Source organism: Arvicanthis niloticus, chromosome 20 (assembly GCF_011762505.2).
Source record: "Arvicanthis niloticus isolate mArvNil1 chromosome 20, mArvNil1.pat.X, whole genome shotgun sequence".
NCBI classification, from domain to species: domain Eukaryota; kingdom Metazoa; phylum Chordata; class Mammalia; order Rodentia; family Muridae; genus Arvicanthis; species Arvicanthis niloticus.
The window spans coordinates 46,359,921-46,376,612 of NC_047677.1; the positions used below are offsets into that span (position 1 = coordinate 46,359,921).

General features: G+C 47.4%; 1 protein-coding gene across 3 annotated transcripts in view; it reads right to left on the reverse strand.

Annotated features, from left to right (window-relative positions):
* Positions 1 to 7,467: 7,467 nt before the first annotated feature.
* The window catches only part of Mapk14 (mitogen-activated protein kinase 14), a 56,650-nt gene continuing 47,425 nt past the window's right edge, over positions 7,468 to 16,692 (reverse strand). For 2 of the 3 annotated variants that reach the window (XM_076917205.1, XM_034523983.2), the window contains 3 exons: positions 13,561 to 13,639; positions 10,597 to 10,770; positions 7,468 to 9,584 (listed from right to left, as the gene is read on the reverse strand). In XM_076917205.1, the coding sequence (XP_076773320.1) occupies positions 9,517 to 9,584; positions 10,597 to 10,770; positions 13,561 to 13,639 (321 nt within the window). In that variant the 3' untranslated portion in view covers positions 7,468 to 9,516. Of the gene's footprint in view, positions 9,585 to 10,596; positions 10,771 to 13,560; positions 13,640 to 14,711; positions 14,792 to 16,692 lie in introns of all 3 variants that reach the window. The other variant, XM_034523984.2, reaches the window with a different exon arrangement.

Below are 16,692 nucleotides of genomic sequence, written 5' to 3' on the forward strand. Positions count from 1 at the left end.
TACTCAGGGCTGGAGAGATGGCTCAGAGGTTAAGAGCACTGACTGCTCCTCCAGAGGTCCTGAGTTCAATTCCCAGCAACCACATGGTGACTCACAACCATCTGTAATGGGATCTGATGCCCTCTTCTGGTGTGTCTGAAGAAAGCAATTGTGCACTCATATAAACTAAATAAATACATCTTAAAAAAAAAAAAGACTGCATATGTGACAGACCTGTCCCCCCACTTCTCATAGTGGACAGGACATGTCTCTGTCTCTCTCTGTCTCTGTCTCTCTCTGTCTCTCTGTCTCTCTCTGTCTCTCTCTCTCTCTCTCTTTGGTTTTCAAGACAGGGTTTCTCTGTGTAGCCCTGGCTGTCCTGGAACTCACTCGGTAAACCAGGCTGGCCTCAAACTCAGAAATCCACCTGCCTCTGCCTCCCAAATGCTGGGATTAAAGGCATGCACCACCACTCTCCAGCCCTTTTCTCTCCCTTTTAGATTCCTTTACGTGTATGGATGTATTTTATGTCCATGTGTCTGTCTGTCTGGGCTCCACAAGAATGCCTGGCACCTGTCGGGGGTCTGAAGAGGACCACTGTTGGAGCCCCTGAAACTGAGAGAGCATTGTGAAGCACCACGGAGGTGCTGGGGACTGAAGCCATGTTCTCTGGAAGAACAGCTAGTGATCTTACCCACTTAGCCACATGCCTTGCTTCTTTTGAGACTGGATCTCTCAGTGGGACCTGCCACTTGATTCAGCTAGGCTGGCTGGGAGCTCCAGAGACCTGCTGGTGAGTGACTGGCCCCCAGAACTACACTTAACAGCACAACTCAATAATATACCTGGCCTTTTTATGTGGGAGCTGGGCTTGAACTCTGGTCTTTGTCCTTGCATGACAAGAACTTCACCGAAAGAGTCATCTCCCTACTCCCAGACTTCATTTAATTTTAATTAACTAGTTTATTTATTCATTTCTTATTCTTGTTTTGGAACAGTGTCTCATCTCATTATGTAATTAGCCCTGGCTAGCCTAAAAGTTGCTATGTAGACCAAGCTGGGCTACAACTCACAGAGATTTGCCTTTCTGTCTCACTCATGCTGGGATTACAGGAGTACTGTCATACTTGGCCAGAACCAGAACTTTCTTTTTAGAGGCCAACCTCATATATATGTATATGTGTGTGTATGTGTGTGTGTGTATATATATATATATACACACACATATATATGTATATATATATATGTATATTTTTTTTTCATGTACACTGCACATATGTCTGTATGAAGGTGTTGGAACTCCCTGGAACTGGAGTTATACACAGTTGTGAACTGCCATGTGGTTGCTGGGAATTGAACTCAGGACCTCTGGAAAAGCAGCCAGTGCTCTTAACCACTGAGCCATCTCTCCAGCCCCCGAGGCCAAACTCTTAACCATTATGTCTTATTTCCTTTTAATAGTTATATAGTATAAAATTATAATGATTATTTTCAACTATGAAATAAAAGACCTTTAAAAAATAAATTATTTTAAAGGAGAGGTTGGAGAGATAGCTCAGCAGTTAAGAGCACTGATGGTTCTTCTAGAGGACCCAAGTTTGATCCCAAGCACCTACATCAGGCAGTTCAGAATTGTCCGTAACTCCAACTCCAGGGATTCAACACTTGCTTCTGACTTCTCTGGACACACACACACACATACACACACACACACACACACACACGCGCGCGCGCACGCACACGTGCGCAAGCATGTGTAACTAAATAAGAACAGTGAAAATATTTTTGAGACAGGGCTTCTCTGTGTAGCTCTAGCTGTCCCTGGAACTCACTCTGTAGACCAAGCTGGCCTCGAACTCAGAGATCTGCCTGTCTCTGTCTCTCAAGTGCTGGGATTAAAGGTGTGAGCCACTACACTCTGTTTAATAAAAATATATCTTTTAAAAAATAAGATTAATTTATGTCTTTTATGAGGACCTTGTCTGTGTGTACACCTGCACACTAGAAGAGGGAATTAAATCTCATAGACAGTTGTGAGTCACAATGTGGGTGCTAGGAATTAAACTCGGGACCTCTGGAAGAGCGGTCAGTGCTTTTAATCACTGAGCCATCTCTCCAGCCCCGTAAACATACATCTTCTGTTTGGTTTTGTTTTTTTTTTTTGAGACAGAGTTTCTCTGTGCAGCTCTGGCTGTCTTAGAACATGCTCTGTAGACCAGGCTGGTCTGAAAATCACAGATATCCTCCTGCCTTCCTTCTCTCAAGTGCTAGGATTAAAGGCGTGTGTCACCACAACCAGCTAACAAAAATACACCTTAAAAAGTAATTGGGAAAAGTCCTAGGGGGTGTCCTTCGTCTGGGTAATCTCCAAGGAGTCACAGAAACCCAGGGATGGAGCACAAAACCTGAGAGAGCAGGGCTGATGAACAGAGCAGTCACTCTGTCCTGCATCTGTAGGTGGGGACACTCCCCACACAGTGCTGTCACAGATACCATCAGATAGTCATCATCATCGGGTGACAAGTCCTTCATGGAGACTCCATCATGCCTGAGCAATGGATCAGAGGAAATAGATCTAGGTGTCACAATGGCAGACAATCACCAATACCTTAGCTGGAAATGGGAGAGCCAGCTCAGCAGGTCCAGGGAACACCCAGGACACAAAGGCCTTGGCCTTGCCTCATAAAACCCCACTGTTTGTCAGGAAATCAGGAAGATGTCCCCAGATGCATGTAGCCGGGAAATGGCCTCCAGCAATGGGTACCAGGAGGCTCTGCTCTACGGGTGGTAGTCATTGCTTACAATTGACTTCTCCCACAACAAAGAGAGGGAGAGATTTAAAGTAAAAAAAAAAAAAAAGACTTTAAAAAGATTTTGTAAGTATGTGTACATATGTGAACTTCTGTGTGGCTATGTGCACATCTGTACGGATGCCCTTGGATATCAGCGACCAGTGGCATTGGGTCTCCTGGGGGTTGGAGTCACAGGCAGTTGTGAGCACCCTGTGGGTGCTGGAAACTGAAACAGCAGTGAGCACTCTTAACTTCTGAGCCATCTATCTCTCCAGGCCTAGGAGGGAGGGTGTTTGAGACAGTGTCTCCAACTTGCAGTAAATCTCCTGCCTCTGCTTCCTGAGCACCTTTGAGGGCTTCCTTCTGAAAAGTCTGACTTCTTTCAAGACATATGTGAGTTTTTAAAAGGGCCATTCATTCACTCATTCACTCACTCATTCATTCATTCATTCATTCATTCATTCATTCATTCAAGGCAAGGTCTCACTATATAGCTCTGGCTGTCCTGGAACTCACTCTAGAATGAGGCTGTTTTTGAACTCTGATCTGCCTTCCCTTGTCTCCCAAGTGTTGGGATTAAAGGCATGCACCCCTAGGTCCAGCTGGGACCTTTCTTTTGGGGATACCAAGCCACCTCTCTAAGTTACAGCAGACTACAAGATGTTGACCTTCGATGTATTCTCAAGAACAGAAGCATGGGATTCCTGCATGACTGTATTTTACACTGGGGATGCTATTGACAACTGGTAGTATCTAGAGCCTTCTGTGGCTGTTACACATCACAGAAGGACGCCTTTAGTCCCAGCACTTGGGAGGCAGAGGCAGGTGGATTTCTGAGTTCAAGGCCAGCCTGGTCTACAGAGTGAGTTCCAGGACAGCCAGGGCTACACAGAGAAACCCTGTCTCAAAAAAAAAAAAAAAACAAAAACAATCAACCAACCAACCAAACAAAAAAACCCAAATCACAGAAGGAAGCATGGGTGAAGCTGGCATCTAGTGGGCGGAGGCATAGGTGGGTACTGCTTGGTGGCCTGCAAAGGAGGGCTCTGTGACTAATGATTATCTGGCTGAGATGTCAGCAGTGGCTAAGTAGGAAACTCTTGCTTCAGATCCGTCAGAACACTGGTTGTGGGGAAAGAAGCCACTTTGCCCTTTCCTCCAGGGTAAGTCTCCTGCAGCTAGGGAACCAGAATGTGGGTTGTACCAGAAAGGGCTATGGGGAAGAGGTTCCCCGGCCAGGTGGATTTTAAAGATCTTCCTGGTTGATTAAAAACCAGACATTCTAGCTGTAGACAAAAGCCAGAGGCGCTGCTGACACATTCAGTGTGTCTTTCTAGGATTCTCCTAGCCACAGCCGAGCTGAGTGTGCCACTCCTCAATTGGAAGCCTGGGGTGTCCCACCAGATTTGTCACTTAGCAGGGTTTAGATCTCAGGGTTCCTGATTTAGGCACATCCAAATGATGGTAACTCTGAAATCCCTAATGACCCTGGTCCTAAGCATTCTGGGTAAAAGGGAATTCCCAACATTCTCTATTTATCAATGATGGAGAATACATACTATAGGATGTCACTACCTTATTCCACAACGTGTACCTCACATGACCCCATGTGTGTCTGTTGCGCCCGAGCTGCCCCACTTTGGGCGGCCACTAATGTTGAGGCCCACACTCTGCCTCAACGCTTTCTCGCTAAATGCTCGGTCTTGAGAGAGTGTGGGGCGGGTTGACCGCCCTGTCCTCTGAGAGTTCTGGAACCCCAGGATTTTAACGTCCCCTTACCGGGCCATAAAACGCGCCGCGCCAACCCTGACCAGCAGGAATTAAGACATGGAACAACCGGTTCCTTCTCACAGCAGTTTATTCAGGATGCTTAGCAGTTGGTAGTCAAGATGGCGAGCCCTCGATCCCTTCCCGGGTGTAGCTTATAAACTCTGCCAGGAGCCCATGACCTCATGCCACGTGCAGCATACAGCTGAGGTCACTAAACAGCAAAACAAGCTATGTGGGATAAACAATATATTTATCAGAGTGTGCTTCAGCTGTTATAGGCTTTTGAAAACCATGTCTTTCATCAGGGTATATGGTTCCAGATGGCTGCAAAGTTGATCTAGCCGCTTTCTACTAAAGTCGGCTCCCAACATATGTCTGTGTGGGGCCCTGTTGCAGATGGCCTTTTAGGTTGTCTTCAGTTTCTTCTCACAGAAAATGTGGTACTCAACCATCCCCTACCCCAACCTGTGCACTTGCAAGGACTTCTGGACCGTACTTGATAGGTGGGTTGTGTCCAGTGGGTGTGTCCATTTTAAAACACACTTGGATTATCAAGGACCACCCCTTTTCTTTGCATTGTTACCCCAGTCCCCCTAGTTTCCCTGGCTATAGAGACGTTGAGTCACCTGGATGGAACCACTTGACAGCAGTTTGCTAGCCTATAGTATAAGCAAGTGTCAAAAGCTAAAAATACCAAACAGATCTGACTGCAACTGTCTCCTGTCTGCACACGATGTTTGACCTGGCGAAGTTGACACTAGAAAGCTGAAACCTCAAGCAAAGTTATTACAAAGTGGCAAGTTAGACTTAGTCAACAGTAAGAAAGGTATAGATGGGTCCTTACTGTGTACTGGTAGGGTGAGGCCATCAGGTAGTTTTACATTCTTTGCGTCTGTTTGTGTGTGCATGCACACAGAGGCCAGAGGTGTTATTCCTTTAGTCACTATCCACCCTCTACATTTTTTTTTTTTTTTTTTTTTTTTTTTTTTTTTTTTTTTTTTTTTTTTTTATGTATTTTGTCTGCATGTCTGTGGACCATGTGTCTCCTTGGTGCCTACAGAGGCTAGAAGTGGGCATCCAATTGCCTGAAACTGGAGTTGTGAACTTGGGTCCTCTGCAAGAGCACCAGTATGCTTAACTGTTGAACCATCTCTCCAGGGCCCACCTTCTTTTGAGGCAGGCTGTGTCCTGAAGCAGACTATGCTGGCCGACCATTGAGCCCCAGAGTGTATCTGTCTCTATACTCTAAGGTCTGGGATTCCAAATGCATGTTGCCATACCTAGCTATCTGTCCAAGGGTTTGGGGATTGAACCAGGTTTCTGGCTTTTTAGGCAACCCCCCTTTGGCTTCTATAAAAGTTCTTTGTGATATTGCAAAATTCAAATAAGGATATTGAAAGACACTAAATGTTCCATTTGAAAATGGAAACCCAGAGCCGGGCAGTGGTGGTGCACGCCTTTAATCCCAGCACTTGGGAGGCAGAGGCAGGCGGATTTCTGAGTTCGAGGCCAGCCTGGACTACCGAGTGAGTTCCAGGACAGCCAAGGCTATACAGAGAAACCCTGTCTCGAAAAACCAAAAAAAAGAGAATGGAAACCCAGGATCACTTTGTTCCTGTGGAAGTAAAGAACACATTCTTGTTGACCATTTTGGGGGATAAGAGTAGTAACTAGAGCCCTACCTTTTCTTCTTCCCTCCCATACTCTAAGAAGCTTTCTCTGGATATCATCTTAATTTAAATGCATTTACTGATTTCTGGGGCCAGTTCTCTCAGAACCCCAGGAGAGCTGTGTCCAGATCGGTTTGTCCCAAAAGTTGTCTGATTCTTATTTTTATTACATTTAAAAATTCTTCCTGAAGTGCAGAGGTCAGAGAACAACTTGAGTTGGTTCTCTCCTCCCACTGAGTGGGTCCCTAGGATTGAATTCAGATTGTAGGGCTTGGTGACACCTTGGTGGCACAGCTGAGTTTTACCAGAGCTACTCAAACCTCTATGACAGATAAAAACCTTTGCCCTCACCCTTGTGGGGAGATAGAGGAAAAGAACGGGGTCTACACAGGTCTCATCACACTGGCCTTCACAGGACAAAGCTCAGCTTAGTGATTTCAGGTTAGCTGGCAGACCATATTAGCAAAGATCCCGAGAACCTGGCTTCGAGGCCCTGCAGCCTTCTAATGCATGATGCAGCTCACTAGTTTTTTTGTTTGTTTGTTTGTTTGTTTTTTTGAGACAGGGTTTCTCTGTATAGCCTTGGCTGTCCTGGAACTCACTTGGTAGACCAGGCTGGCCTCGAACTCAGAAATCCGTCTGCCTCTGCCTCCCAAGTGCTGGGATTAAAGGCGTGTGCCACCACCGTCCGGCCAGCTCACTAGTTTTGAAGACAGCAGACTCAAGCAGGTGTCCTCCAATCCTGTGCACACAGGCATACACCTAGCCTTCTCTTTGGCAATTTAAAGGTAAAAATATATAGTGTATAAAGTTTTAGAATATATAATCAGAAAGCAACTTTTTAAAGTTCATTTTATATAAGTGGTCAGTAAACCTGACAAGGGATAAATGGTGAGCAGCTAATTGGGTAGCCCTGTGGTCTCCGCCCCACGGATTTCGGTTGTCACTGTGTCAATAAAGTAGGCACAGAAGACATGTAACAAACCCGTGGGTATTCTCTGATCAAATCAATTACTTGAAGATGTGAAAAATATTCATTTCAGATACAAGAACAGGTGTGTGTAGATGCACCCCAGGCCGCTGTCTGTGGGTTTCCTCTCTGCACGGGAATTCACTCAAAGCGAAGACCCATCTTGACCACAGGTCTACCTAAGCAGCTTTGAAAGGGTCTGCCAGACATACCTGCTAGGCCACACCTGAGGGAGGGGAAACTCCCACAACCAAGAAGAGGACCAGAATAAACTTGAGAAACAAACTGAATTTGAAAAATAGGCTTTATTTTAACCAGTGGTATTGTCTGACATCCTATGGCATACCAGATTAGAGCCAAGTTCACAAATACAAATAAACAGCAGTTTTCTCGTTCCCTTGTCTTCCAATGGAGAAACTGGGTGGCGGCCTTGCACTGTGGATGCCAGGAGCTCTCTGCCTGCTCTGGCTTCAAGTCCAGGCCCTGGAGCACAGCCCCTGACACAGCGTGGTCACGTGTGCAAAGACATCTTCAGCAAAATAACCAGAGCAGAGTTTTGTCAGAAATCACGCTTGGCATTCAAAACCAGACACTGCTACTAACCCATCTTGATGGGTTGATATGGAGCTGAATTGCATACTGGGACGTCGAGGCCTGGCCAGTCTGCCTCCTTCTGGGCTCCAGGTGATTCAGGGTCCTACCCTGTCCCCATGGAGCATGCATGTCCCTGCACTGATAGAGAGAATGGAGACACCTTGACAGACCTGTTATGTCCAACACTGGGATTGGCGTTACACTTTCTTACTGCACAAAAAGCTTAAATATATGGGTCCTCATATAGCACAAAGTGCCTGAAATTCAGAAAATTATGCAAACAGTTCTTCACCCTGAGGATTCATGTTTATAAAGGTGAAAATACAAAATATTAAAATAATTTGCCCTTTCTCCCCATCAAAAGGAACCACACTCTCTAAGGATTCCTATAACATACAAAATTCCAAGACAAAATTGCTTTCTCCCCAAATTGACACTGAAATCAGTATCAAGCTGCCGGGGGGGGGGGGGGGGGGTTAAGAGGAAAGAGGCCTTTGACTACTTAGTTTTGTGTCTAACAACCCTATTTTGAGAAAGATAGTAAAAGGAGCTCCTGGCTTCAGGAGCTCTCGTCTCTCCCTTCGTTCGGTTTTCAGCTTTCTTAGCTGGTTACGAGTGAGGAGAACATGATTTCCAGAGCTAGGGACAGTCCTAGGAGAGGACTTGTTCTCCTGGAGTTGGTGACATCAGATGGCAAGGGTTCGGTGCTCCGTCTGTCCCGTTTTCCTGCACCATGAGCACCTGGAGGATCAGTTGTGTTCAACACAAAGTAGCTGGAGTGAGGAGCAGCCGTCTGCCCATGGCGTCAGCTGAGGCGGTGGACAGGAACTGCTCCGAAGTCTTTACACGCCTGGCCCAGGGTTTCCAGAAGACAGGACAAGCTCCAAGAGCACAGCATGCAAACACACCTGCACTCTGCTAGATGTCAAGATGACACAAGAAGCTACTGATGGCAGGAACCTGTGCCTGGCACTGGAGACCTCTGCACTGAGGTGAACGGTAAGCATAGAAAAGAGCTTGCTCCTGGAAGTGAGGGAGAGCGGCTGCACATACATGCATGCACACACATGCACCCATGGCCTCCTTGAACGCTGCCTTGTTTTTTCTAGCTCCCCACTGGCCATCCAACAGCCCTGTGCACTTGCCTGGCTCAGAACATCAGCAGCTGAGATTCTGTAACTATCTACGCGCCCTTCTCTCCTTTTAAGGCACAAACAGACTGACAGCTTTAAACACACCTGTCAGGTTCTGAGGACATTAAGCAAACTGATCACAGGCAGAGCCCAGGAGCCAGTTGGTTCTCTTGGGCTTTATGCATGGCTGAGGGATAGCCTCAGACCTGAAGCAGCCTTTCTCTGTCACTGTGATGTGGTAAAGGCAAGGCCACAGGAGAAGACAAGGTGGCAAGGTAACGAGGAACAGGGATCTAGGGCTATTTCATACTTTGACTTAACACACACGTCCCTAAGGAGATGGCAGTACCCACTGACCTGCCCAGACTCTGAGAGAGCAGGCAGGCTACCACGGAGCAGTCACGACTCATGAAGTCACTGCCATCACAATGACTTCCACAAAGATAGGTGGACAAACAGACAGATAGACAAGACACACACATACATGCACCCCCTTCCACCATGAAGGAATCTTTCAACAAGAGGCACTTGAATGATATTTGGAGAGTTCCCATGAAAAGGCCTTCCCCTCACAGTGAAGTGGGATAGACAGAACAGAACCCAGGCGCTCAGGACTCCATCTCCTCTTGGTCAAGGGGTGGCGGGACAAAGCTGACGACTTCATCGTAGGTCAGGCCTGGGGCAGGGAAGGAAGGGGAGGTGTGAGACTCAAGGCAGACACTTAGCCCCTCCCTCAAATGTGGTTTGATAACTGCATCAATCTGCCTTGCTCCTTGCTCATGACCTTCAGCAGAGCAGCTCCAGTTCCAGGACATGGAGACGTCACCCCACTCACTCCATCACGCAAGGTGCTCCTCCTGAGTGCTCCCAGGAGCAGCCCTGCACTCTGCACACAGTGAGGCAGCCCTGCTCTGGCGTCTAACTGCAGAACCGACCTTGTGATTTATGAAGGGTGGGACTGAGCGAGGAGATGCGGCTCCATCCCTAGCAGTCCCTAACTAGGCCAGAAGTAAGCTATTGAAAACTCTTTATCCCGAGAAGATGCTGTAACTGTAACCCCAGAACCTCAAAGCTCTATGTCAATGTGCAGGGCTGTGCACTCTTTCTACAAATCCCATCAGGGAGCAGATGCACCTGAGACCCTGGCTGTGAGTTTACAGAGCTGCTAGAAACCACTCACAAGGGTTTTATTCAGACAGGTGCTCACGTAGCCCAGGATAGCCTCAAACTACCTATGTGGTTGTGAATAACTTTACAGACTGTTTTTTTCTTTCAAGCTGATTCTCAAGTGCTCAGGATCACAGGTGTATTTGAACTATTACACTGCCATTAAGTTCTCGTTTTCCCTAAGGCTTCTGATTAGTGAGAATCACTTAGAAAAGTTTTAAAAAATAAGTCCTTGAGTTGGGCACGCAGTTCAGTGGTAGAACACTTGCGTAATCCGTCTGAGTCCTAGGTCCAATCTCCAGCACTGTCATTAGAGATTACATAGGCTGATTTTGGTAGTGCATGCTTTAATTCCAGCACGGGAAGGGATAGGTGGAGCTCTGAGTTTGCGGCTAGCCTGGTCTACAAAGTGAGTTCCTCTGAGTGGCTACACAGAAAACCCTGGCTCAAAAAACAAACAAACAAAACATGAATAAAAGGGAAGCAAGCTCAAGGCCCAGGCTAGCCCGCCCTGGACTCACTCTTCCACTCGTCAATAAGGAGGTCCCGGCTTTCAAAGGACTGGTCGTAAGGGTCAGCCACTGGCTCGTCGTCAGGGTCATGGTACTGAGCAAAGTAGGCATGTGCAAGAGCCTGGGCCGCTGTGATCCTCTTATCTGAGTCCAAAACAAGCATCTTCTCCAGCAGGTCGACAGCTGTCACACCAGAGGGGAGGAGAAGACATGACATTAGTGCCACCACCGTGCAAGTCCCAATCACCTCTCAGATTCACACAAAGCATCCTTTAAGGTGTCTGTTTCTGCATGCAGACCCTTTCCTGTGTTACCATGTGTTGAATGCCTCTGGCACATTCCCTTCCCGTCTGTAGCCACTCTCGGTGTTGAGCACACTGTCATCAGAGCTCCCACTCTTCTGTGTGCTCTACTGTGCCCCTCCCATTTCTCTAGTCTTTAGGTTTACCACAAACCAGAAATTACATCTTAATCATTAGTAAGAATGAAGTCAGACATACTGGGCAAAAACCATGTCACAGGTGATGCTGTGAACTGGGGCACCAGAGCCACGAGCTCCAAGCTTGAAGTTGGTTGGTATCTTGACTTCTTTCCCCTTCCTCTCCAAGTGAGTCATGGGGAAATGTTTGTCTCCTGGTGACTATCAGTTACTCTCAATAATGGTTACCTACTACTGATTTTTTCTCTCCCCAAAGCAATGGCCTCATTAGAGACCATGGAACAGACCTGCTTACTTTCTGTCTGATGAAGACGTCCTGCTTAGGAGGATAACTTCCTTTAGAGCAGTTATCACACGAAACAGAAAGGCTTTCTAAACTCCTCAGGTTCTTTTAAATGTATGTTTAAGTATATCTGCACTACAGTGCATGCCCACTGGATGAAAATCTACAAGCCAACAGAGGGCGCTAGACCCTGGAAGTGGAATTACAGACAGTTGCAAGCCACCATGTTGGTGCAGGGACGCAGACCAAGGGCCCTTGGCAGCGCAGCAGCGGTGCTCTTAAGCACTTGGCCACCTATGCAGCTCCAGATGATTTCGCCAATGTGGAAGCAAGGCTGTGGGCGCTGAGGAGATGAGGTACCTCTGCTCCTCTGAGTGATACGGACCCTGCAGCCTGAACTCTGAGGGCGCAGAGGAAACAGCAGATTTAAATTTAGAGTGCTAAGAGGGCTGGGATACAGCCAGTAAAGTGTGCATAAGGTCTTGGCTCTAAACCCAGCACTGCAGACAAGAGGACATGGTCACGGTGGCACACACCTGTAATCCTAGCATTTAACAGGCAACAGGACCCTGTCTTCCACACTGAAGCACTAGGTGGACTGCCTGGATACAGATTCTTCTCATGTTCTTCTACAAGTCTGCTGACTTTATACTGAACAGGAATGAGTAGGTGCCTGCCACCCTAAGGTAAAAAGTTATATGTCCTCAGGACCAAAGTACTCAGCTGAGGAACAAGGTCAGAAGGAAGAACAAGACTTTTCAAGCATGGAGGCAGACATAAATAGACACTAAGGTCAAAGGGCAATGTGAGGTCCTCAGCTGTGTCTGAGACTTGCAGTGGTGCGGAGCCTGTGACTGACAACAGGGCTGTTAATATTTATATCGCTGGTGTGCAGCCCAGCTAGCACGCTGGGGACAGCTAGGATAGCCATCGGTAACAGCGTGTTCCTTCTGACCAGCACTTGGCAATGGGCTGCCAGGCATGTTTGGACGTGAGCAGGCTGTGAGGAGCACTACCAGATGGACCAGAGCCTCCTTCAGTCTCCAGCAGCCGGCCTCACTCCTGTAAGCCGGTTCTTTTCAGTGTCTAGACGGGGATGTCAATCACCTCAATCAGAGAAGACTCAAACACTGCGCTGCACGTCTGACGACGACTTGATGATCTGGTGAGGACTCGGAGGTGAGATCATCATGGAAGCCTACAGATCACAGAGGCCTCACAGACCCTCTCTCCTGGATGCTGCAGCTCAGTAAGTTACAGAAAGCCCAGTGAGCCTGACAGGGAGGCCACAAACCTAACCCAACCTGTCAGTACCACAACACCCGCGCCTGAATGGTATAGCTTAGGCTGTACTCCCTCCTCCAGGAATGCAGGGACCTCTCTTGCTACAGGAATCATGCATGACCACAGGCACTCCTCAGCACCGTGGCTATGGACAAAGTCCTTGAAAGGGAGACAGCCTCTGCCTCTCCCACACATCAGCCCTTCAAAGGATAAAGTAACTCTGGCAAATGGCTTCTGGAACCCTCAGGAAGAGACATGGCCCACAAAGACTTAAGTGCACTGACTTTACAGTAACATCTGTAGGAATGGGAGAGCGGGGGACAGTAGGTGTCACATGCTCACTCCCTTCTCATGGCAGGGAGATGTGGTCGGACCCTTCTGTATCTACAGAGTGAGGGACGAGAACCTCAGCAAATGTCCTTACTGTCACCACCCATCTTTAAGGAAAAGCAAGACACACTCTGAGCTACCACTGTCACTTTCATGTGCCAGGTGATTCTGCAGGTCATAGGGCAGAAAGGCGATGAGCCACCCCCCAAAGTCCGAGATGGCAAATTAAAGCTGCAAGGCAGCAGGTTACACCATGAAGGGCAGAGAGGGGAGGGAAGGGGGAAGAGTCTGTGCCGTGGAGGACGGTAGGACTGGGCATTAAGCACACATCTGTGCCTCTCTTCTGTTCTCGGCTGGACTCCACCTGCCACCAGTAGCTGAAAGGGTCATACCTCCTTCCTTCTCCCAATCCCCTAATTCCCTGTCCATTCTTCACTGCCCTTGTCCTTCTCACCACCATATTCTGTGAGCATATAAACATACAAGCCTATCATCGTACGATCTTTAATTGTGACAATACAGACAGTAACAGACATATGTAAGACACAAAAGTTACTTAAAGGTACTCTTTTTAGTCAAAAGAACAAAACTTCAAATCTCTAATTTATGTCACAAAATAAGAGCATGATCAACTCACCCAGGGGATTGGCACCAATAAATACATTTGCGAAGTTCATCTTCGGCATCTGGGCCAGAGACTGAATGTAGTTTCTTGCCTGTAACAACACAGACTTTGAGAATGACTGTTCAGCGGTGTTACTGATCTCTGCTAGGCTGAGGCCCGCCATGCTCCGGTGTGGATACTGCCTGGGTGCTCACTTCAGGCTCGCTCTGCCTGTAGCCACTGACCTCTTCTGTCTGTGAACACTGATTTTATTCTTGCTGCCTCCTCACAGTTCTGTTTCATGTGGATGAGTGTGCTAACCAATCAACTACTCTTTTATTAGCTTTCTGGTCAAAGGGTCAGCAGTTTAAAACCAGACCTGAGACTAAGAAGTCTTCTCCAGGGCCACCTTCCTAACTAGGTAAATCATGAGGAGGACTGGCACTGAAGCAGACTCACTCTAACTTGAAGCTGTAGGAACCACACACAGACATGGCTGCAATCCCTTCCTACTAAACCATGTAGAATAGAAGAAGGAATGGAAGAGAGGTAAGGAGACCCATGTCACCCAGAGAAGCCATCCTTCAATACAGACAAGAGCTGAAGTGCAAACAATGTTCCATGTCTGTCTGCTAGCCGGTTTTCCCAAAATACTAAGGACCTGTTTCAAGTAGCACCCAGTCACCTCTGGTCATAAACTGGAGTTAGATTACGAGCTGGTCAAGAACCTGATTCTCCAAGTGCTCATACTTACTATGAGTTACGTGTCTTTTAAACAACCCAGCACACATATTAGCATAGGAATTTTACAGTGTGTGCTTGCATGCAGTCTTCTCTTGTAAAATGGGTGGAGCAAAGCACACTAATGAACTGTGCCCCATGCAGCTGAGATGCGGCTGCAGCACACCCTAACTGCATACGCCTGCAGCGACACACATGCCACCTCAAGCACAAGAGTCAGAAACCCAAACAACAGGGAACACTACCCTACGCTGCATCGTTGCCTCAGTCTCAGGACATTTCATCCTGAATGTCAACACCCTGCTAGCACACAGCCAACTGCTTTAGCAGTTCTTGGGGCACATGCAAGTATCTGGTGACATCAGGAACTGCTAGCTACACACAGACACTACGAGAAGGTGGCCTCTGAGTTAGACCTCCCTGAACATGCTGTTTATTCTCACCTCATGGCTTGGCATCCTGTTAATGAGATAGGCAGGGGGAGTCCCAGTCAGACGCATTATCTGCTGAAGCTGGTTAATATCTTAAGATGCCTAGTCAAGGGTATTGTTAAACACACAGTGTAAAGATCAACTCCAGTTGTTTTTGTTTTAAGTCAAAAGCCATCCCAAACAAAACAACTCTACTTCCCAACCAAGCCAGGCCAGAGCCCAAGGCTGCACATTAGAACATGCTTTGGAGAATGGCAGGGGCTCTCAGGCATGTAGCCAGTGAGTGGTTATGCACACACAGTGTCGATTTTAATGTTAAAATAGTATCAGCTCTCTGGAAGCAGACTGTTCCTTGATCCAGGATACCGGCCAGAGAACCATTTTCAAGTCCCAATAGCCAAAACCTGTTTGGCACAGTGGCAAACAGAAGTCGGAGATAATGGTGATGAAACTCTGGAGACCTAACATATCTAACAGATCTACCTGAGGAGGAGGCTCAGTGCTGGTGGCACAGGCTCTAGGAGACACACCCTACAAGCTAAGATACTTGGAGTGTGGGGGCTATGCCAAGTCTCAAAGACACTGGCAGTGGTATACTTAAAATGCATGCCACAAATATATAGGTAGGTGAAGAAGGGTACTTTAGGAGTGATGGCAAAGGCAAAACAGAAGCCACAGTCTGGCTGACAGCGTCAGAGCATGCCACAGTTATCCTCACACCTGTCAGGAGGGAACACGTTAACTTCAATGAACAGAAGTTTAAAATGTTGTATTCACCTGACAAGGGCAAAGTTACATGAAGGTTCCGTCACTACATTCTCACATATATTTATTTGGTGGGGAGGGGCAGGGCATGCATACCACTAACAGATGGAGATCACTGGATCGATCTCCAAGTTGTAGGAGTCAATTCTCTACCCAACATGTAGGCCCTAGGAGTGAACTCAGGTCCCTCTGCTTCTGAGCCATTTCAGTGTCCTTACTCAAATGACAGGTGTACTAATTTTCCTCAGCCAGGCCACCAATTCACCAGGTACAGGCCACAGCTTTTGAAATGGAAGCCCACTGCCTATTTATCTCATGCTCCCTCTCGGGATGATAGCATTCTAAACCTTACCATCAGTTAGTGAGCGTCCTTTCTCCTCACTTAAGTATCAAACCATCCTTCAGCTGGAATCTCATCTTTAATAAACCAGCCAAGTAATTTCACTCCTTCTTGGCTTCCCTGAATGAAAGGCTTCCTTTCCTTCTACATTAGCATGAACCCTGCTTGAAGGTCTGATTATTGCTAATGCATTTGCCCTTCCTCTACCTGGGTTCAGAGATGGGCTGGCTCACTCTACTACAGACTTCGGGCTTCCCTTTGCAAATTGCATACCGAACCATGCACTGCACTCTGAGAGGACAAACTGGGTGAACTAGCCAGCAGGACTCAGTTAAGCTCACACGCTCACATCCTGTCATGCTCTCCTTGCATGTGGCATGTACAGATCAGCCATTTGTCATCTGGGAGTCAGGAAGATGTATTTCTGAAGGAACAGGGGCAGGGGTCATGCCTTTGCTTCCTTGGCTTTGTGAACCGTGTCAGAACAATAAGCAGTGAGCTCTGTCCTGGGGCCTCTGCCATGACCACCAGCCAGCTTTCTGCCCTGTTCTCCCCACCTCAGGATTCTGTTATTCAGACCCAGTGTCCTTGCCCACACTGGCTTCCCTGCTCTGTTCTTTCCAGAAGGAATGAATTATTCAGTATTCTGCTGACTACAATTCTTTTTTTTTTTTTTTTTTTTGGGTTTTTCGAGACAGGGTTTCTCTGTGTAGTCCTGGCTGTCCTGGAACTCACTCGGTAGACCAGGCTGGCCTCGAACTCAGAAATCCGCCTGCCTCTGCCTCTGCCTCCCAAGTGCTGGGATTAAAGGCGTGTGCCACCACCGCCCGGCGACTACAATTCTTTACTAATGTCTTTCCTTTAAATTTTTTCTTTATAAGTATACTC